The 22576-nt window shown below is 47.1% G+C and overlaps 2 protein-coding genes across 2 annotated transcripts; both read right to left on the minus strand.

Moving 5' to 3' along the window:
* Positions 1-10395: 10395 nt before the first annotated feature.
* LOC123169739 (F-box protein PP2-B10) lies at positions 10396-12908 on the minus strand. Its single transcript, XM_044587603.1, has 2 exons — positions 12190-12908; positions 10396-10968 (listed from the first exon to the last, which is right to left on the minus strand). The coding sequence occupies exons 1-2, from the start codon at positions 12648-12650 to the stop codon at positions 10533-10535; spliced, it is 897 nt and encodes a 298-aa protein (XP_044443538.1). The 5' UTR covers positions 12651-12908; the 3' UTR covers positions 10396-10532.
* A 7181-nt stretch (positions 12909-20089) lies between these two features.
* LOC123171114 (putative F-box/LRR-repeat protein 23) lies at positions 20090-22340 on the minus strand. Its single transcript, XM_044588753.1, has 2 exons — positions 21982-22340; positions 20090-20771 (listed from the first exon to the last, which is right to left on the minus strand). The coding sequence occupies exons 1-2, from the start codon at positions 22338-22340 to the stop codon at positions 20090-20092; spliced, it is 1041 nt and encodes a 346-aa protein (XP_044444688.1).
* Positions 22341-22576: the final 236 nt, after the last annotated feature.

The raw sequence follows: 22576 nt of genomic DNA on the forward strand, positions 1-22576 counted from the left end.
AATCGTAAATGCTCCTCATGCTCTTCTTCATCCTTGGAAAAGATTAAAATATCATCAATGAACACCACGACGAACTTATCCAAAAACTCCATAAACACTTTGTTCATCAGGTTCATGAAATAGGCCGGTGCGTTAGTCAGTCCAAATGACATAACGGTATACTCATATAATCCATATCTGGTGGTAAATGCCGTCTTGGGTATATCCTGCTCTCGAATCTTTAACTGATGGTATCCTGATCGTAGATCGATCTTGGAAAATACTTTAGCTCCTTGCAAGCGGTCAAACAAATCATTGATCATCGGCAGTGGGTACTTGTTTTTGATGGTCACTTCATTCAATCCTCGGTAATCAACAACCATCCTCAGCGATCCATCTTTCTTCTCCACTAGAAGTACTGGTGATCCCCAAGGTGACGAACTTGGGCGAATATAGCCTTTATCCAGTAACTCCTTGATCTGCTTCTTAATTTCTTCCAAATCCTTTGCGGGCATCCTGTACGGTCTCTTAGATATTGGCCCTGTGCCTGGCAAAAGTTCAATCAAGAACTCAATGTCTCTATCCGGTGGCATGCCTGGCAACTCTTCTGGAAATACATCCGGATAATCCTTCACCACTGGTACTTCCTCCTGTACAACTCCTGATAAGGAATTCACTTGAGTCCTCTTCGGCATATGCCGGGATACATACTTGATCCTTTTTCCTTCTGGGGTGGTAAGCAAAATCGTCTTGCTGGCACAATCGATGTTTCCTCCATACAACGATAGCCAATCCATTCCCAAAATCACATCCAAACCTTGCGATTCCAAAACAATGGGGTCTGAGGGGAAAACATGCCTACCAATCGCCAACGGTATCTGAAAACATCCTTGGGTGGCCATATACTCTGCTCCTGGCGAGGTTACTAACATAGGGGTTTTGAGAACTTGGGTGGACATCTTAAACTTGTTCACGAATCCCCTTGATATGTATGAATGCGATGCACCAGTATCGAAAAGAACAGTTGCAGTAAATGACTTAACCAAAAACTTACCTATTACTGCATCAGGCTGAGCTTCAACCTCCTCCACGCTCACGTGGTTCACATGTCCTTTGTTGAACGGGTTCGACTTCTTCCCAGAGCTTCCATTGCCATTTCCATTTTGGGCTTGGGACAATCAGTAGCATAATGTCCCGTCTTCTGGCACTTGAAACAAGTAATGTGACTTAGATCTCTCTTGGTTGGGGTAGATGGGTTGGTGCGGTTCTGTCCGTTTCCTCCTCCATTCCCATTACCATTCTTGGAGCCATTATGGTTGTGCGAACTACCTCCTCCATGGGTATGCTGAAACTGTCCTCCCGGCTTCGGGGTAAATCGTGGCTTCTGCTGAGCTCCTGAGTGATACTTCCCTTGTCCATACTTCCTCTTACGGTTTTCAATCTTCTGTTGCTTCCCTTCAATCATGAGAGCTCTATCTACCAGCTCCTGGTAGTTGTTGAAAGTTGCTACCATCAACTGCATGCTCAGTTCATCATTCAATCCTTCCAAGAATTTCTCCTGCTTGGCAGCATCTGTAGCAACGTCATCTGGTGCATAACGTGCTAACTTACTGAATTCCTCCACATACTGGCCTACGGTGCGTCCTCCTTGGCGTAGGTTACGAAATTCATGCTTCTTCATAGCCATAGCTCCTGCTGAAACATGAGCTGTTCGGAAAGCTTGCTGAAACTGGTCCCATGTGACAGTGTCAACAGTAATTTCAAAAATTTCCTACGCACACGCAAGATCATGGTGATGCATAGCAACGAGAGGGGAGAGTGTTTTCCACGTACCCTCGTAGACCGAAAGCGGAAGCGTTAGCACAACGCGGTTGATGTAGTCGTACGTCTTAACGATCCGACCGATCAAGTACCGAACGCACGGCACCTCCGAGTTCAGCACACGTTCAGCCCGATGACGTCCCTCGAACTCCGATCCAGCCGAGTGTTGCGGGAGAGTTTCGTCAGCACGACGGCGTGGTGACGATGATGATGTTCTACTGACGCAGGGCTTCGCCTAAGCACCGCTACAATATTATCGAGGTGGACTATGGTGGAGGGGGGCACCGCACACGGCTAAAAGATCAAGCGGTCAATTGTTGTGTCTCTAGGGTACCCCCCTGCCCCCGTATATAAAGGAGCAAGGGGGGAGGTGCGGCCGGTCAGGAGGGGCGCGCCAGGTGGAGTTCTACTCCCACCGGGAGTAGGACTCCCTCCCTTTTCCTAGTTGGATTAGGAGTGGAGGGGGAAAGACGAGGGAGAGAGGAAGGAAAGGGGGGTGCTGCCCCCCTCTCCTTGTCCTATTCGGACTAGGGGGGAGGGGCACGCGGCCCTGCCCTGGCCGCCTCTCCTCTTCTCCACAAAGGCCCACTATGGCCCATTAAGCCCCCGGGGGGTTCCGGTAACCCCACGGTACTCTGGTAAAATCCCGATTTCACCCGGAACACTTCCGATATCCAAATATAGGCTTCCAATATATCAATCTTCATGTCTCGACCATTTCGAGACTCCTCGTCATCTCCGTGATCACATCCGGGACTCCGAACAACCTTCGGTACATCAAAACATATAAACTCATAATATAACTGTCATCGAAACGTTAAGCGTGCGGACCCTACGGGTTCGAGAACTATGTAGACATGACCGAGACACGTCTTTGGTCAATAACCAATAGCGGAACCTGGATGCTCATACTGGCTCCCACATATTCTACGAAGATCTTTATCGGTCAGACCGCATAACAACATACGTTGTTCCCTTTGTCATCGGTATGTTACTTGCCCGAGATTCGATCGTTGGTATCTCAATACCTAGTTCAATCTCGTTACCGGCAAGTCTCTTTACTCGTTCCGTAATACATCATCCCGCAACTAACTCGTTAGTCACAATGCTTGCAAGGCTTATAGTGATGTGTATTACTGAGTGGGCCCAGAGATACTTCTCCGACAATCGGAGTGACAAATCCTAATCTCGAAATACGCCAACCCAACAAGTACCTTCAGAGACACCTGTAGAGCACCTTTATAATCACCCAGTTACGTTGTGACGTTGGGTAGCACGCAAAGTGTTCCTCCGGTAAACAGGAGTTGCATAATCTCATAGCCATAGGAACATGCATAAGTCATGAAGAAAGCAATAGCAACATACTAAACGATCGAGTGCTAAGCTAATGGAATGGGTCAAGTCAATCAGATCATTCTCCTAATGAGGTGATCCCGTTAATCAAATGACAACTCATGTCTATGGCTAGGAAACATAACCATCTTTGATCAACGAGCTAGTCAAGTAGAGGCATACTAGTGACACTCTGTTTGTCTATGTATTCACACAAGTATTATGTTTCTGGTTAATACAATTCTAGCATGAATAATAAACATTTATCATGATATAAGGAAATAAATAATAACTTTATTATTGCCTCTAGGGCATATTTCCTTCAGTCTCCCACTTGCACTAGAGTCAATAATCTAGATTACACAGTAATGATTCTAACACCCATGGAACCTTGGGGCTGATCATGTTTTGCTCGTGGAAGAGGCTTAGTCAACGGGTCTTCAACATTCAGATCCGTGTGTATCTTGCAAATTTCTATGTCTCCCACTTGGACTAAATCCCGGATGGAATTGAAGCATCTCTTGATGTGCTTGGTTCTCTTGTGAAATCTGGATTCCTTCGCCAAGGCAATTGCACCAGTATTGTCACAAAAGATTTTCATTGGACCCGATGCACTAGGTATGACACCTAGATCGGATATGAACTCCTTCATCCAGACTCCTTCATTTGCTGCTTCCGAAGCAGCTATGTATTCCACTTCACATGTAGATCCCGCCACGACGCTTTGTTTAGAACTGCACCAACTGGCAGCTCCACCGTTCAATGTAAACATGTATCCGGTTTGCGATTTAGAATCGTCCGGATAAGTGTCAAAGCTTGCATCAACGTAGCCATTTACGATGAGTTCTTTGTCACCTCCATAAACAAGAAACATATCCTTAGTCCTTTTCAGGTATTTCAGGATGTTCTTGACCGCTGTCCAGTGATCCACTCCTGGATTACTTTGGTACCTCCCTCTAAACTTATAGCAAGGCACACATCAGGTCTGGTACACAACATTGCATACATGATAGAGCCTATGGCTGAAGCATAGGGAACATCTTTCATCTTCTCTCTATCTTCTGCAGTGGTCGGGCATTGAGTCTTACTCAACTTCACACCTTGTAACACAGGCAAGAACCCTTTCTTTGCTTGATCCATTTTGAACTTCTTCAAAACTTTGTCAAGGTATGTGCTTTGTGAAAGTCCAATTAATCGTCTTGATCTATCTCTATAGATCTTGATGCCCAATATATACGTAGCTTCACCGAGGTCTTTCATTGAAAAACTCTTATTCAAGTATCCCTTTATGCTATTCAGAAATTCTATATCATTTCCAACCAGCAATATGTCATCCACATATAATATTAGAAATGCTACAGAGCTCCCACTCACTTTCTTGTAAATACAGGCTTCTCCAAAAGTCTGTACAAAACCAAATGCTTTGATCACACTATCAAAGCGTTTATTCCAACTCCGAGAGGCTTGCACCAGTCCATAAATAGATCGCTGGAGCTTGCACACTTTGTTAGCTCCCTTTGGATCGACAAAACCTTCCGGTTGCATCATATACAACTCTTCTTCCAGAAATCCATTCAGGAATGCAGTTTTGACATCCATTTGCCAAATTTCATAATCATAAAATGCGGCAATTGCTAACATGATTCGGACAGACTTAAGCATCGCTACGGGTGAGAAGGTCTCATCGTAGTCAATCCCTTGAACTTGTCGAAAACCTTTTGCAACAAGTCGAGCTTTATAGACAGTAACATTACCGTCAGCGTCAGTCTTCTTCTTGAAGATCCATTTATTCTCAATTGCTTGCCGATCATCGGGCAAGTCAACCAAAGTCCACACTTTGTTCTCATACATGGATCCCATCTCAGATTTCATGGCCTCAAGCCATTTCGCGGAATCTGGGCTCACCATCGCTTCTTCATAGTTCGTAGGTTCGTCATGGTCTAGTAGCATAACCTCCAGAACAGGATTACCGTACCACTCTGGTGCGGATCTTACTCTGGTTGACCTACGAGGTTCAGTAACAACTTGATCTGAAGTTCCATGATCATCATCATTAACTTCCTCACTAATTGGTGTAGGCGTCGCAGAAACCGGTTTCTGCGATGAACTACTTTCCAATAAGGGAGCAGGTACAATTACCTCATCAAGTTCTACTTTCCTCCCACTCACTTCTTTCGAGAGAAACTCCTTCTCCAGAAAGATTCCGAATTTAGCAACAAAAGTCTTGCCTTCGGATCTGTGATAGAAGGTGTACCCAACAGTCTCCTTTGGGTATCCTATGAAGACACATTTCTCCGATTTGGGTTCGAGCTTATCAGGTTGAAGCTTTTTCACATAAGCATCGCAGCCCCAAACTTTAAGAAACGACAACTTTGGTTTCTTGCCAAACCACAGTTCATAAGGCGTCGTCTCAACGGATTTTGATGGTGCCCTATTTAACGTGAATGCGGCCGTCTCTAAAGCATAACCCCAAAACGATAGCGGTAAATCAGTAAGAGACATCATAGATCGCACCATATCTAGTAGAGTACGATTACGACGTTCGGACACACCATTACGCTGTGGTGTTCCGGGTGGCGTGAGTTGCGAAACTATTCCGCATTGTTTCAAATGAAGACCAAACTCATAACTCAAATATTCTCCTCCACGATCAGATCGTAGAAACTTTATTTTCTTGTTACGATGATTTTCAACTTCACTCTGAAATTCTTTGAACTTTTCAAATGTTTCAGACTTATGTTTCATTAAGTAGATATACCCATATCTGCTTAAATCATCTGTGAAGGTGAGAAAATAACGATATCCGCCACGAGCCTCAACATTCATCGGACCACATACATCTGTATGTATGATTTCCAACAAATCTGTTGCTCTCTCCATAGTTCCGGAGAACGGCGTTTTAGTCATCTTGCCCATGAGGCACGGTTCGCAAGTACCAAGTGATTCATAATCAAGTGGTTCCAAAAGTCCATCAGTATGGAGTTTCTTCATGCGCTTTACACCGATATGACCTAAACGGCAGTGCCACAAATAAGTTGCACTATCATTATCAACTCTGCATCTTTTGGCTTCAATATTATGAATATGTGTATCACTACTATCGAGATTCAACAAAAATAGACCACTCTTCAAGGGTGCATGACCATAAAAGATATTATTCATATAAATAGAACAACCATTATTCTCTGATTTAAATGAATAACCGTCTCGCATCAAACAAGATCCAGATATAATGTTCATGCTTAACGCTGGCACCAAATAACAATTATTTAGGTCTAAAACTAATCCCGAAGGTAGATGTAGAGGTAGCGTGCCGACCGCGATCACATCGACTTTGGAACCATTTCCCACGCGCATCGTCACCTCGTCCTTAGCCAATCTTCGCTTAATCTGTAGCCCCTGTTTCGAGTTGCAAATATTAGCAACAGAACCAGTATCAAATACCCAGGTGCTACTGCGAGCATTAGTAAGGTACACATCAATAACATGTATATCACATATACCTTTGTTCACCTTGCCATCCTTCTTATCCGCCAAATACTTGGGGCAGTTCCGCTTCCAGTGACCAGTCTGCTTGCAGTAGAAGCACTCAGTCTCAGGCTTAGGTCCAGACTTGGGTTTCTTCTCCTGAACAGCAACTTGCTTGCTGTTCTTCTTGAAGTTCCCCTTCTTCTTCCCTTTGCCCTTTTTCTTGAAACTGGTGGTCTTATTGACCATCAACACTTGATGCTCCTTTTTGATTTCTACCTCCGCAGCCTTTAGCATTGCGAAGAGCTCGAGAATCGTCTTATCCATCCCTTGCATGTTATAGTTCATCACGAAGCTCTTGTAGCTTGGTGGCAGTGATTGGAGAATTCTGTCAATGACGCTATCATCCGGAAGATTAACTCCCAGTTGAATCAAGTGATTATTATACCCAGACATTTTGAGTATATGCTCACTGACAGAACTATTCTCCTCCATCTTGCAGCTGTAGAACTTATTGGAGACTTCATATCTCTCAATCCGGGCATTTGCTTGAAATATTAACTTCAACTCCTGGAACATCTCATATGCTCCATGACGTTCAAAACGTCGTTGAAGTCCCGGTTCTAAGCCATAAAGCATGGCACATTGAACTATCGAGTAGTCATCAGCTTTGCTCTGCCAGACGTTCTTAATGTCGTCAGTTGCATCGGCAGCAGGCCTGGCACCCAACGGTGCTTCCAGGACGTAATTCTTCTGTGCAGCAATGAGGATAATCCTCAAGTTACGGACCCAGTCCGTGTAATTGCTACCATCATCTTTCAACCTTGCTTTCTCAAGGAACGCATTAAAATTCAACGGAACAACAGCACGGGCCATCTATCTACAATCAACATAGACAAGCAAGATACTATCAGGTACTAAGTTCATGATAAATTTAAGTTCAGTTAATCATATTACTTAAGAACTCCCACTTAGATAGACATCCCTCTAATCCTCTAAGTGATCACGTGATCCATATCAACTAAACCATGTCCGATCATCACGTGAGATGGAGTAGTTTCAACGGTGAACATCACTATGTTGACCATATCTACTATATGATTCACGCTCGACCTTTCGGTCTCCGTGTTCCGAGGCCATATCTGTTATATGCTAGGCTCGTCAAGCTTAACCTGAGTATTCCGCGTGTGCAACTGTTTTGCACCCGTTGTATTTGAACGTAGAGCCTATCACACCCGATCATCACGTGGTGTCTCAGCACGAAGAACTTTCGCAATGGTGCATACTCAGGGAGAACACTTATACTTTGATAATTTAGTGAGGGATCATCTTATAATGCTACCGTCAATCAAAGCAAGATAAGATGCATAAAAGATAAACATCACATGCAATCAATATAAGTGATATGATATGGCCATCATCATCTTGTGCTTGTGATCTCCATCTCCGAAGCACCGTCATGATCACCATCGTCACCGGCGCGACACCTTGATCTTCATCGTAGCATCGTTGTCGTCTCGCCAATCTTATGCTTCTACGACTATCGCTACCGCTTAGTGATAAAGTAAAGCATTACAGGGCGATTGCATTGCATACAATAAAGCGACAACCATATGGCTCCTGCCAGTTGCCGATAACTCGGTTACAAAACATGATCATCTCATACAATAAAATTTAGCATCATGTCTTGACCATATCACATCACAACATGCCCTGCAAAAACAAGTTAGACGTCCTCTACTTTGTTGTTGCAAATTTTACGTGGCTGCTACGGGCTTAGCAAGAACCGTTCTTACCTACGCATCAAAACCACAACGATAGTTTGTCAAGTTGGTGCTGTTTTAACCTTCGCAAGGACCGGGCGTAGCCACACTCGGTTCAACTAAAGTTGGAGAAACTGACACCCGCCAGCCACCTGTGTGCAAAGCACGTCGGTAGAACCAGTCTCGCGTAAGCGTACGCGTAATGTCGGTCCGGGCCGCTTCATCCAACAATACCGCCGAACCAAAGTATGACATGCTGGTAAGCAGTATGACTTATATCGCCCACAACTCACTTGTGTTCTACTCGTGCATATAACATCAACGCATAAAACCAGGCTCGGATGCCACTGTTGGGGAACGTAGTAATTTCAAAAAATTCCTACGCACACGCAAGATCATGGTGATGCATAGCAACGAGAGGGGAGAGTGTTGTCCACGTACCCTCGTAGACCGAAAGCGGAAGCGTTAGCACAACGCGGTTGATGTAGTCGTACGTCTTCACGATCCGACCGATCAAGTACCGAACGCAAGGCACCTCCGAGTTCAGCACACGTTCAGCCCGATGACGTCCCTCGAACTCCGATCCAGCCGAGTGTTGAGGGAGAGTTTCGTCAGCACGACGGCGTGGTGACGATGATGATGTTCTACCGACGCAGGGCTTCGCCTAAGCACCGCTACAGTATTATCGAGGTGGACTATGGTGGAGGGGGGCACCGCACACGGCTAAAAGATCAAGCGATCAATTGTTGTGTCTCTAGGGTGCCCCCTGCCCCCGTATATAAAGGAGCAAGGGGGGAGGTGCGGCCGGCCAGGAGGGGCGCGCCAAGTGGAGTCCTACTCCCACCGGGAGTAGGACTCCCTCCCTTTTCCTAGTTGGATTAGGAGTGGAGGGGGAAAGAGGAGGGAGAGAGGAAGGAAAGGGGGGCGCCGCCCCCCTCTCCTTGTCCTATTCGGACTAGGGGGAGGGGCGCGCGGCCCTGCCCTGGCCGCCTCTCCTCTTCTCCACAAAGGCCCACTATGGCCCATTAAGCCCCCGGGGGGTTCCGGTAACCCCTCGGTACTCCGGTAAAATCCCGATTTCACCCGGAACACTTCCGATATCCAAATATAGGCTTCCAATATATCAATCTTCATGTCTCGACCATTTCGAGACTCCTCGTCATGTCCGTGATCACATCCGGGACTCCGAACAACCTTCGGTACATCAAAACATATAAACTCATAATATAACTGTCATCGAAACGTTAAGCGTGCGGACCCTACGGGTTCGAGAACTATGTAGACATGACCAAGACACGTCTCCGGTCAATAACCAATAGCGGAACCTGGATGCTCATATTGGCTCCCACATATTCTACGAAGATCTTTATCGGTCAGACCGCATAACAACATACGTTGTTCCCTTTGTCATCGGTATGTTACTTGCCCGAGATTCGATCGTCGGTATCTCAATACCTAGTTCAATCTCGTTACCGGCAAGTCTCTTTACTCGTTCCGTAATACATCATCCTACAACTAACTCATTAGTTGCAATGCTTGCAAGGCTTAAGTGATGTGCATTACCGAGAGGGCCCAGAGATAGCTCTCCGACAATCGGAGTGACAAATCCTAATCTCGAAATACGCCAACCCAACAAGTACCTTCGGAGACACCTGTAGAGCACCTTTATAATCACCCAGTTACGTTGTGACGTTTGGTAGCACACAAAGTGTTCCTCCGGTAAACGGGAGTTGCATAATCTCATAGTCATAGGAACATGTATAAGTCATGAAGAAAGCAATAGCAACATACTAAACGATCGAGTGCTAAGCTAACGGAATGGGTCAAGTCAATTATATCATTCTCCTAATGATGTGATCCCGTTAATCAAATGACAACTCATGTCTATGGCTAGGAAACATAACCATCTTTGATCAACGAGCTAGTCAAGTAGAGGCATACTAGTGACACTCTGTTTGTCTATGTATTCACACAAGTATTATGTTTCCGGTTAATACAATTCTAGCATGAATAATAAACATTTATCATGATATAAGGAAATAAATAATAACTTTATTATTGCCTCTAGGGCATATTTCCTTCAAGACGCACATGCATGCGCTCGCTCATCGACGAGATGAACCGATATTCAGTGTACAAACATAAGTTGAGGTCTCTAGCTAGGATCGATCATATGGGCCTGAACTCGATGCCTTCCACGATGAGCCCACGCTTGGGGTACCACCCCAATATCTCGAAGCTCACTGCCACCTCCTCCCCCGCCGCTGCCTCGTCGCGGGTGCGCAACAGCCCCATCTCCACCTCCCACCACCCATCGCCGCGCAGCACCGGGCCCCTTACGTGGACGCCGTCCATAACTTTGTCGTCTCTAAACCTGCGCGCATCGGTGGGGTCGGGGCGGAGGCACACGGCATGGCGCGACGGAGCGCTACCGCCCACGCTCACGGTGGTCTCCTGGTCTGGGAAGCTCAGGCCGCGGTGGGCGTCTTCGGTGGCGAAGACGAGGTACGCCGCGTAGGCGGTGGCCGGCGTGAGCGCGGCGGTGGGGAGCCGGCCGTAGATGTCGAGGCACGTGCAGTCCACCAGCTGGGCCACGTCCGCGAACCTGATATACAGAGGCAAACCATTAAATTAATCTGGACTGGAGAAGCCATTTATTTATAGTAGCATAAGCAAGGTAGCTTATTCTCTCAAAAAGCAAGTCAGCTAGCTAATAGTGATAGTCAATATCAGCACAGAGATACCAGTAGCAGTACAATAATTTACTATAATCTGATAATAGAAGGGCAAACTTGCGGGCAATCTGCATCGATCATATGCGATGCACAGCCAGGCCAGGATACCATTGTTTATTGAGCTGCATGATGCACGCGGATACAGTTCCATGGATGCAAACAGAGCATCGATCAATCCATTCATGGATGCAACCAATTTCGTGGACGGCGACGTGGGCAAGGGTTTCCTTTTTTCCTTTTTGATATGAGATTGTAGGCAAGTTGACGATGACGAGGGATCAGGGATGCCGAATTATTGTTGGGGGAGTCGCGTGGCTTTCAGCCGACCGCACCGGGTGGAGTTGACTTGGCTCGTACTCGCAGCCACATGCACGCGCATGCACTTACTTGCCCAATCCTCCTGCCTGCCTGCCGCCGGTGATTTCTACGACTCCGTCGGAAAAGTGCTCCGGCAGGAGATCTTATTTATGTACTCCGCGTGGAAGAAGATCGAGTCTACTACGTATGGGAAATGCATGCAAACCTTTCAAAAAAGAGGAAGTAGATTGAGGCAATAGTTCGTGGATGTGAATTCCGCAACAAGTCTCACTGTTGGACTAATTGTAATCGGTGTGCGTTGTTCTAGAAGAAAGCGCGCGCCATCTTTTGCTTGGCTGCCGTCTCACAAACAAAAACAACTGCCGTGCACTCACTCGCACCTTATTATAATCAAGAGAAAGAAAGAAACGAAGAAAGAATTGTTCAAAACGTAGGCACGCCCACTGGAGGTGGAGGGAGCTCGGTAATGGAAGCACTTGTCGCAACCAACTCTCCAATCGCCTTCCTACTCCACGAAAAGAAGGAAAGAAAAACAACTCCAATTGCCTTTCCAAGGCCCGTCCCGCTCCACCCATTCAAATCGTCATCATGTCGACATGAAAGCAGCTAGAATTGATTCACGAAATGGAACGAAACGAACAAACTATATACTCCATCGATCGATCTATGTTGGTAATTATAAAGTTATTAAAGCTGGCAATTGAGTTGTTTGATTTGGAGTGAGGAGAAAGGAGAAATTAATAACAAGGACAAAAAAGAAATGGTGGGCGTACCTGGAGAGCGGGTGGGGCGTCCACCTCCAGCTGAACTCGCCGTCCTCCCACGGCAGGCTGAGCCTCCTCGCCGAGATCGCCACGCACTTGGCGCCGCTCTCCTTGGCCAGCCACACCGCCATGCCGCCGCCGTCCACCAGCAGGGCCGCGTCGGTGAGCCCGAGGTAGGCCTCCTTCTTGGTGGACGACGCCGACGCCGCCGCCGAGGCCGTGGAGGCGGAGCGCGAGAGCGGGAATCGCCGGGCCGGCGCCTGGTGCAGCTGGAGGTAGTCCGGCGGGAGGAAACGCGCCCAGACGACGTCGGAGCCGGCGGCGTCGCGGAAGCAGGGCGAGACAGCGGCGCAGCGGCAGGCGTCCCGCGGGGAGGTGAGCGCGATCACGTGCGCCACGCACGCCTCCGGGAGGTCGCACACCCGCGTCCTCTCCTCCGCCGTTTCCGTGCCACCCGCGCGGCTGCCCATCGTATCTAGCAGCTACTACCTACCTTCCTGAATATTGGAAATTTGGAGTGGAGAAAGCAGCGGGGCGGGGCGGGGCAGAGATCAAAGCCCCTATGTATGTTGTATGCTGGCGTTGCGTTGTGGGCAGGACCTGGCTGTACATATCGACCGTACGGCTTATAATGGCGACGCGGGACCCGGTCAGTCAAGAGAGTGACGGCGGCGACGGCGAAAAGGTGGACGGCGTTCTGCTCCGTGCAGTGCACCGAGGAAGACGGGGCGAGCGCTAGCCGACCCATTACCAAGGCGTACGTGGACGGCCACCCCGCACCCGCATACGTGGAGGGCGACGTACTACACATGCGAGCGAGCGAGCGAGCAAATTGGACAACAAAATCAAATGAAGGAACGGTAAAGTCGTCGAAGACGAACAGGATCCGGACGGTTAGATAGCTAAGCGATGTCGCTACGCGATTGGTAGTATAGTAATAGTACCAATCAACTGTTCATCGCAGTTCTTGCCACGGAAGCGAGGATGGATGATTGGCCGCGCAGATACTTGGACTTCCACGCAAAAGATTCCCACAAAAGCGCCAACTCTGCGGAGGAGAGGAGATTCATTGGCTCACTTGGTTGGTGGCAACCCCGTCCCCAGGGTTCCTTTCATCTGAGAGCCCGAGTGGAGACGGAATCCAAGCGGCCACGCCTCGTTCGTCAAGTCGGAAATGTGTAAATTAGGATCTTTCTAAGCAAACCATTTGACTCTCAAATAAACAGGCCTCCTCTCCTCTCATGAAACACAATAACGTGTTGGCGTGATACAAGTTGTTTAGTTGCATGTGAGAGAGCATACAATTTATTCTAAGAAAGATTAGGTGAATGCTGTGTCATTTGGATAACATTTCCATTGAACTCGGAGACCCATAAAATGAAAAGAAGAAACCTGAACTCAATGTATTTTTCCTTTCAAATTGAATGCGTGTAATAAAAAGAAAACAAATGCGAATAGGGTGGTCCATACGAAAACCATATGATTTTCACTTCTCAGTCCTACGTATTATTCAAACAAATTATATATATAGGAAAAAGAGCAGTGATATACAAAAACCATAGGGTTTTTCATCCGACGCTAATTAATCACCCTGGGATCAAATCGCACTTGACAAATGAACGTAGGATTACCGCGTCGTACGAAGATCGGAGATAAAGTGTCCTACGCAAATCATGCAAAAAGATAGAAACAAAATCTTGCAAATCTCTTGAACCAAAGAGGCTCTGCATCATGATATTTAGAAGAAGTCTCTAGCTCCATTTATCGCACTTTGACTTTCTTTAATGTTAGAAATACAATAAAAAGGTCAAGATCAAGTACAAGACGCCGCGTGGAGAATGGTAGAGGAAAAATCAGGCACACACGTAACAAAGACGGCATCAATCACTCTGACATGGAATTTGGCCGCCAAGACGACGAAAACATCTACTACAACAACAACGTAAATGATGTAGAGACCAGAGATTTCAACCTCCTTTTCGAAGGAAAAAAAACAATGACGACAAACATGAACGATCGTGCTCTCATCAACACTCCACTCTCCACCGCGGGGTATCGCATCATAGTTGTGTCACAAATAAAGTGTCCCTTACCATGTAAGTTTTCAGTTGTCGTAAACTACTAAATTTTTCGTTCCATGTGGCATTAATGACATAATAACCAAGTTACTTACACAATTTTTTGTTTGACTTTTTACACGATGTCATGATCCAAACGCCCAATATCGGCACTAAAATTTACTTGGAATGACGATGTGCCCTTTATGGAGAGCAAAAGTGTAACGCTCACGATGCGGCTATATCTCCCACGTGTCGAGGCACGACTTAGAGGCATAACCGCATTGTAGGTATTGTCGCAAGAAGGGTCATCTTCACACAACCCCATGTAATGAACAAGAATGGGATAACGAGAGTTGGCTTACAATCGCCACTTCACACAATACATAAATTAATTCATACATCATCTAAAATCCACACATAGACCGACTACGGTCAAATCCAAATGAAAATAAGATAACCCCAAATGCTAGATCCCCGATCGTCCCAACTGGGCTCCACTACTGATCATCAGGAAACGAAACATAGTAACGACCACGTTCCTCATTGTACTCCCACTTGAGCTCGGTTGCGTCATCCGCACTGGTATCGTCGGCACCTGCAACTGTTTTGGTAGAATATGTGAGTCACGAGGACTCAGCAATCTCACACCCGCGAGATCAAGACTATTTAAGCTTATAGGAAGGATGGGGTAATGAGGTGGAACTGCAGCAAGCACTAAGCATATGGTGGCTAACATACGCAAATGAGAGCGAGAAGAGAAGCAACGCAACGGTCGAGAAGCTAGAAGTGATTAAGAAGTGATCCTGAAACTACTTACGTTCATACATAACCCAAACCGTGTTCACTTCCATGACTCCGCCGAAAAGAGACCATCACGGCTACACACACGGTTGATGTATTTTAATTAAGTCAAGTGTCAAGTTCTCTACAACCGGACATTAACAAATTCCCATCTGCCACATAACCGCGGGCACGGCTTTCGAAAGATAATACCCTGCAGGGGTGTCCGAACTTAGCCCATTATAAGCTCTCACGGTCAACGAAGGATATTCCTTCTCCCGGAAAGACCCGATCAGTCTCAGAATCCCGGTTTACAAGACATTTCGTCAATGTTAAAACAAGACCAGCAAAGCCGCCCGATGTGCCGACAAATCCCGATAGGAGCTGCACATATCTCGTTCTCAGGGCAACACCGGATAAGTCAAGCTACGAGTAAAACCAGCCCTCAAGTTGCCCCGAGGTGGCCCCGCAGGCTGCTCGGTTCGGACCAACACTCAGAGGAGCGCTGGCCCGGGGGGTTAAAATAAAGATGACCCTTGAGTCCGCGAAATCCAAGGGAAAAAGGCTTAGGTGGCAAATGGTAAAACCAAGGTTGGGCCTTGCTGGAGGAGTTTTATTCAAAGCGAACTGTCAAGGGGGTCCCATAAATCACCCAACCGCGTTAGGAACGCAAAATCAAGGAACATAACACCGGTATGACGGAAACTAGGGCGCAAGAGTGGAACAAAACACCAGACATAAGGCCGAGCCTTCCACCCTTTACCAAATATATAGATGCATTAATTAAATAAAAGATATTGTGATATGCCAAAATATTCATGTTCCAACATGGAACCAACTTCAACTTCACCTGCAACTAGCAACGCTATAAGAAGGGCTGAGCAAAAGCAGTAACTTAGCCAAACAACGGTTTGCTAGGAAAGGATGGTTAGAGGCTTGACATGGCAACATGGGAGGCATGATATAGCAAGTGGTAGGTAGCGCAGCATAGCAATAGAGCGGACAACTAGCAAGCAAAGATAGAAGTGATTTCGAGGGTATAGTCATCTTGCGTGAAATCCCGCTAGGAAGAAGAACGGGTCCATGAAGAAGATGAAGCCACGAAGACGAACCAAGCGTAGACGAACGAATCCTCACGGTCGCAACGAAACAGGAACTAACGCGAAGGAGCACAACCGAAAAGCAGCAAACAACAAGGTAAACACACAACACATAACAAGGCATGATGCTCAACCAAGTATAATGCATGACAAGGCTACATGAAGCTACTCATGACAAGAGATGATGCATACAAGAGCAACACATCAAAGCAAGTTTAAATGAGGCCGGAAACAACAAACAACAATTCCGAAAAATCCCCATGTGCCTATTTCGAATTGCTACTGTTCTGCCCTATACACAATTTTAAAGTTGTTAAAATGCAAAATAAGTGCATCAAGTTAATCTATGCATTTTTCTACCCCATATACATATAAAGTTTATTTAAAACAGAGTTACGGCTATTTAGTTACGAAATAAATCATTTTAGCATGTGCTTTATGCAAATTAATGCAAACAACAATTTTAAATATTTTTAACAGGGATGAAAGTTGCCTATTGTGAAAGAACATGAAAAACTGAGCAAGAAGCATATATGACATGTTTCATTTGGATGCATGGATATTTAAATATGAGCATTTTAAAATGATGGCATTCCTGTAATTATGCATGCACTGAAAATAGAGAAAAATCTCTGAGATGGAAAAAAACAAACGCGGGCCAGATTGCAGCAACCTGCAGCGGCCCAGGAAGATTTGGCCCAAGTGACAGTGTGTGTGCAGCGGAAAGAAAGAAAAAAACAGGGCAAAAATTAGGAGCACCTAGGAGTCGAACCCAGGACCTGTTGATTCGTTGCACACTCTGAGGACCACTAGGATAGCAGTGTGTTGGTGGTATGATAGGGGATAGGCGCAAGATGAAGAAAAACAAGGGCTTGATCTGGGTGAGCCAAAATTGGTGCAAAAAGATGTTGTAGTGGGGATTTGATCCCAGGTTGCCTGGGTGCAAACCTGCTAGTCTAACCAGTAGCAACAGAAGTGCATCTGAGATAATTTGCAGACAAACTGTAACTGAACCAACAGTTCGAGCAAACCTGACTGGAAAAAAATAACAGAAACAAGATGAAAAAGAATTAGGGGCGCCTGGGATTTGATCCCTGGATCCCTTGGATACATGCATGCGCTGTTAACCAGATGGGCTACTATAGAAGTCTGCTAAGAAGTGCCTTATGCTCGAGATGAATGCCCTGGCGTTGATCTGACGAAACTGAAAACAGAATCAGAGATGGCTCGAACACACGGTGGACATGGCCGGTGACGGGAGCCAACACCAGCGGCTGCAGGTCGCCGGCGGGGCTGCGGAAACAGGTGGGGGTGCTGCCATACAAGCGGCGGTGGCTGCGGGTGTGGCGTGCGGAATCCCTGAGAGAGTTCACTGAAGAAGGATGTGCACGTGCGTGTAAAGAAAACCGAGGAGGCAGAGCCACCTCACCGGACTTGCCTTCCGACGTGCTCGGGAAGCAAGGGCCGGCCATGTCAAGGGGCGGCACGGAGCTGCTGCTCCCTGGATGGATCATACAGGGCGATGGGTTGTGATGCGTGTGTGTAAGCACGTGTTTACACGAGCGGGGCGAGCTCCAGGAACTCGTCCATGGCGGACATGGCGTCGGCTTGCTCGGGCAGAGGACTACGGCGAGGGAAACGATTCGAAGAGGGAATGGGAGGAGCGGCTGCTCACTGAGGGGTTGCTGCTGGAGTTGCACGTGGTCGATGGTGGCCTGGGACGGCGAGAAGACTCGCTGATCAGGGCAGCGTCCCCGGTTCCGTGAAGCAGAGGAAGCAGGGGAGGAAGACGTCGATGGACTTGGCGGGGCGACAGCTCCCTGGTGGCGACGTGCAGCTCCAATACTTGGCGCGGCGAAGGAGGAGCGGATCCGGGCGTGGGGAGCTCGTTCCCGGCGGCAGAGAGGGAGATCCGGTGGGAGAGCTCGAACGGTGGCGGCGGGGTCCCTATGATCCACGGGAGAGAGACCATGAGAGGGGGAGAAGAAACGAGATGGGGAAAAAGGAAGGAGAGGGAAGGGCGCGGGGCGGCGGAGCACTGGCCTGGTCGACGGGGGTCGGCAAGGGCGGCGTCGTGCTCGAGGACGAGCTCGGGCGTGGAGCGGAACCATGGAAGGAGGGGCTTGCGGGAGTTGCAGGGAGCACCTCCTGGACGTTGGATCTCTATCCAAGGGTCCAGATGGATGGATCTGGAGGTTGGGTGGTGGCTGGACGAGGAGGAAGGTTGGTGGCTGTGGTTGGCTCGATGTGGACTCCGAGGAGGATTTGGACAGGGGTGGGGGCGGACGACGAGGAAGATGGGACAGCTCCCCTAGATTTTAGGGTTTGGTCTCAAATGGATTAAGGTTTGACTATATATAGGGAAAAGAGGGGGGTTTGGATCATCCGATCGAAATCGGATGTTCGAGATAAAATAGGCTAGGGAGTTCAAATAAAAAACCGGAGATGTTTTATAGATGTTTGGGGATGATCCGGACCCATCGGTAACGACAGCTCGGGTCGGGTTCGGGGAAGTTTCGGACGCGCACGCGAGGGGTTTGAGCACTGAGCAAAGAGATTAAGCGGCCAAACAAGAGGGACTCAAAAAACCCGGTTGGTCTCGAAACGGACAACAGAGAGACGCGGCAACTACGAACGAACCAAGAGTTTTAAGAAAACATACGGATGCAATGCAGATGATGCAATGATGAATGCAACAAATAAAATAAAACACACGGCGAACACGAAAAATATATGGAAGGCGTCTGGAGCGTCGGTCTCGAGGCGTTACAAAAAGAGTGTCAGTCACGTATTTTTCCCTCGTGCCTTTGCTCGTCTCGTGTGGTGTGTATTAGAGTGATCTTCGGCCATGTTGGGAACGTTGCTTCTTTTCAGGATTGGTTTGCCATCCTTCACGGAATGGATGGTCAGCCGCGCCGCGGTCTTTTGGATCTTAGGCGCGTGTACGCACTGGTGGCGGTGGCGCCACTTGCCCGTAGCCATGCCTAACTATCTGATGTTGGCCTTGGCGGTGGTGTCCCTGTCTTGTACTTTTGGCTTCTGTATGTTATGGCTAAGCTAATATCCTCATCAGTTATGTAATCTGACTTTGTATAACTTTGTTGTTGGCCTTTTACTATATAGTACTTCCTCCGTTCCTAAATATAAGTTTTTTTAGACATTTCAAATGAAATACAACATACGGATGTATGTAAACATATTTTAGAGTGTAGATTCATTCATTTTGCTCCGTATGTAGTCACTTAGTAGAATCTCTAGAAAGACTTATATTTGGGAACGGAGGGAGTATATAGTAATCTCAAAGGCGGGCTCGTTTGCGCCTTCTGTCTAAAATATGTGGTTGGAGGTAGCTAACCCTTTCTCTTGCTCGCGATGGATTGTGACACACTGCGACTAATGGGGGCACAGCGTGCAACCTCCTAAGAACTGTACTGCAAAATCTGTTTCTGTTCGTGCATATCTGAAGCAATGCCAGGGCAGTGTTTCCCCTACCTCTCGCCGAATCATGCTCAACAACTTCAACTAGGGCTGGAGTACCGAGCATCCATTGATGGGGAAGATATTAATGCGGGGAATCCAACAAAATTGCCCTCTCATGCAGGCATCACCCATCTTGGTAGAAGGATGTAAATGCCATTGTGTTTAAAGAACTAAGAACACAGAAAAGATCGGTATGCATCACATACACAAGTATTAACCAAATCAATAGGCTGATGACTACCACTTAACATAGTGTTTAGCCATACAATTAATAGCAGGCTCCATCTAAACTGTAAGGTACTACTAACATCGTACTTGTGAACCACACATGTTTGCAAGATTGTGTGACCAACACGAAACATTACTTGTACTGATCTTCTAGCAAAAGGGGGCACATGAGCAGGAGCAGCGAATGACTAGCAAACACTATAGTGTTCAGCGAAAAGGTATTAATACCCAAGCACTTCCATCACAACATCCGGATGAAGCTCATTTCATGAGTGCACGCATAGCCCTAAGAACCATCCTATCTTCTTCATCAAGGTCATCCTCGTAGACGCCTTTAAGGTAGCGGGAAGGATCACAGTAGTCATCATAGTCCTCAGAGTCCAGATCATAGTCAAAACCATACTCCATATCATCAGCATCAGTGTCATCTTCGCCTTGGGAGTCACTGCGGTAACGTGACCACGTAGGCTCCTGAACCTGAAAATCATAGTCAGCAGTTGAGTCATGTGGAAGCCTCACAGTATTTATCCTGACACACTTTGCTCGCAGGGCGTCGTCCATGTTGACGTTGAAGCAATGACGAATGTCAAGGGACTCCAGGTGCTGGCAGTTATCCAGGATGGCTGTCAGTCCTTCGTTGGTGAGGTTGTTGCCAAAGAGCTGCAGAGAGCGTAGCTCACGCATAGTTGCAACCCCCAGGGCTTCATCGTCCTTATTGTAGCCACTGGCTTCAAAATCAAAGAATGAATGCTTGCTCTGTCTGAAGCGCTTCAGCTGCGGGCATGCTTTGCCAACAACCCCAAACACACCACCCTCACCCACATTTGAACACAATGAAAGCTCAAGCTCCTCAAGCAAAGGGAACTTCTCTATCGCAACTGTGAAACCTTCGTTAGAAACATCATAGCAAGAAATGAGTCGAAGACTTTTGAGAGATGGTGCCCTGTAAATATAGAACGTGGGTTTCAGTAACCAATAATAGGCTAGGCAAAAGAAGAAGGAAGCAGCATTAGCACACAACATAGAATGACCAGAATCCATTATTGTTTCTATAGACTGATGTAGGTAAATCATTGGGGCAGTTTAGACGATGACTGCATAGCATCATCACCTGTCCAGAATTTAGAGCGGTATTGCAAGATTTCACTTAATAACTAATAATTGTTAGATTTGACATGAGAAACATTTCAGGAACGATAACCAGCTGAGCGACCTATAATTGCATGTTGCAACATCATAATACATCCTACAGTCATTGCATATGAGTTCAACTGAAACAATTCAAACTATATTCAGTGGCATACCCATGAGTTCACAACCGACTATTCGCTAAGTGACATTCCATAATAGAATCACAAGGAAGTTCTTAGTGCTACATAGTTGCCATTAGCTACCATATTTTCCCTTGTCAGTAAAGAATGACAAATTGTAAACAGTTGCAGACAAAAGAACAGAACAAACTAACCAATGCAGCAGCTGCAATAATCACCCTTAGGCACTTTATTTGTATCGGTAGGTCAGATGATTCTTAAATTAGGAGGAATCACCACTCATCCAAAAATTTGTGTAAGTCACAGAAAATGTACAGTACAATTAAATGATAAGATGCCAAGGCATCAAATCAGAACTACAATTATGCACCATTTTTAGAGGATCCGATGAGAGCGTCCTGTATGTTCACCGTGTAAATACTAATGAAGTTACCCTTACTCAGATGTGCTACAAACCTAAGGCCTTCTTTGGTTCATAGGATAGGAATATGGAATAGGAAAACCAGATGACATTTGATGCACAGGATAGGAATTTTTCCATTGAGTCAAGGCTATTTTTTTTCCTTTAAAATGTGAAGGACTGGTTCCTACCATACATACGAATAGGAATCCTTTCCTACAAACCAAAGGTCTCCAGAGAAACTTTTTCCTACAAAATTCCTATCCTTTAATATTCCTCCAAAGTTCCTGTAAACCTAAGGAGACCTAAGACTATGTTATTTGCTAGTGCTTCATACAGCCCTCTCCCAAAAACACAATTTAGAAGCACCAATTTCAAATTTCTACGAAATTGTTACGCAGGCACCAAAGGGAGCCCACAATTCAGCACATGTAAGCGAGAAGTAAGCCTAAAATTGAGGATCGTGGGGGATCGAATCTCACTGGTTGCCGAGGTAGAGGAGGAAGTCGTCGTCGCCGGCGTACTCACCCCAAAAGGCCTCGCACTGCCCCTTGCTGCGGCGGACGGCGGCCTGCGCCATCCCGTGGAGGTTGAGCTGGTTGAAGAGCTCGGCGTGGAAGCACATGTCGATGCGGCGCCACAGCTCGGGCTCGTCGCGTGCGGCGCCGCGCCAGGAGCGGCACACCTGGCCGGCCCCCATCAGGATCTCGATGTGGTCGAGCTTGTGGAGAATGGCCGAGATCGCGACCAGCGGAAGCTCTGCCCAGGCCCTTGTCGAACTGCGGTGTCGGCGGCGGGGGCCTCGATGGCCGCGGCGGCGGCGAGAAGATGACAAGGGCATCGCGCACCGGGGTTGGAAGGGTTAGGGATTGGGGAAGAAGGCGCGGGAATGGAGGGTTTTCCGACTTTCGTTCTTTCTAAATGGCTAAGCCATGCGTCGCCCACGAAGATTAGGCACCGAATTAAGGCGGATGCTACAAATCACCCGGCTGATGCCAAAGAAAATGGCTAAGCCATGCATCGCCCACGGAGATTAGGCACCGAATTAAGGCGGATGCTACAAATCACCCGGCTGAT

Source organism: Triticum aestivum, chromosome 7D, assembly GCF_018294505.1.
Source record: "Triticum aestivum cultivar Chinese Spring chromosome 7D, IWGSC CS RefSeq v2.1, whole genome shotgun sequence".
NCBI lineage: Eukaryota > Viridiplantae > Streptophyta > Magnoliopsida > Poales > Poaceae > Triticum > Triticum aestivum.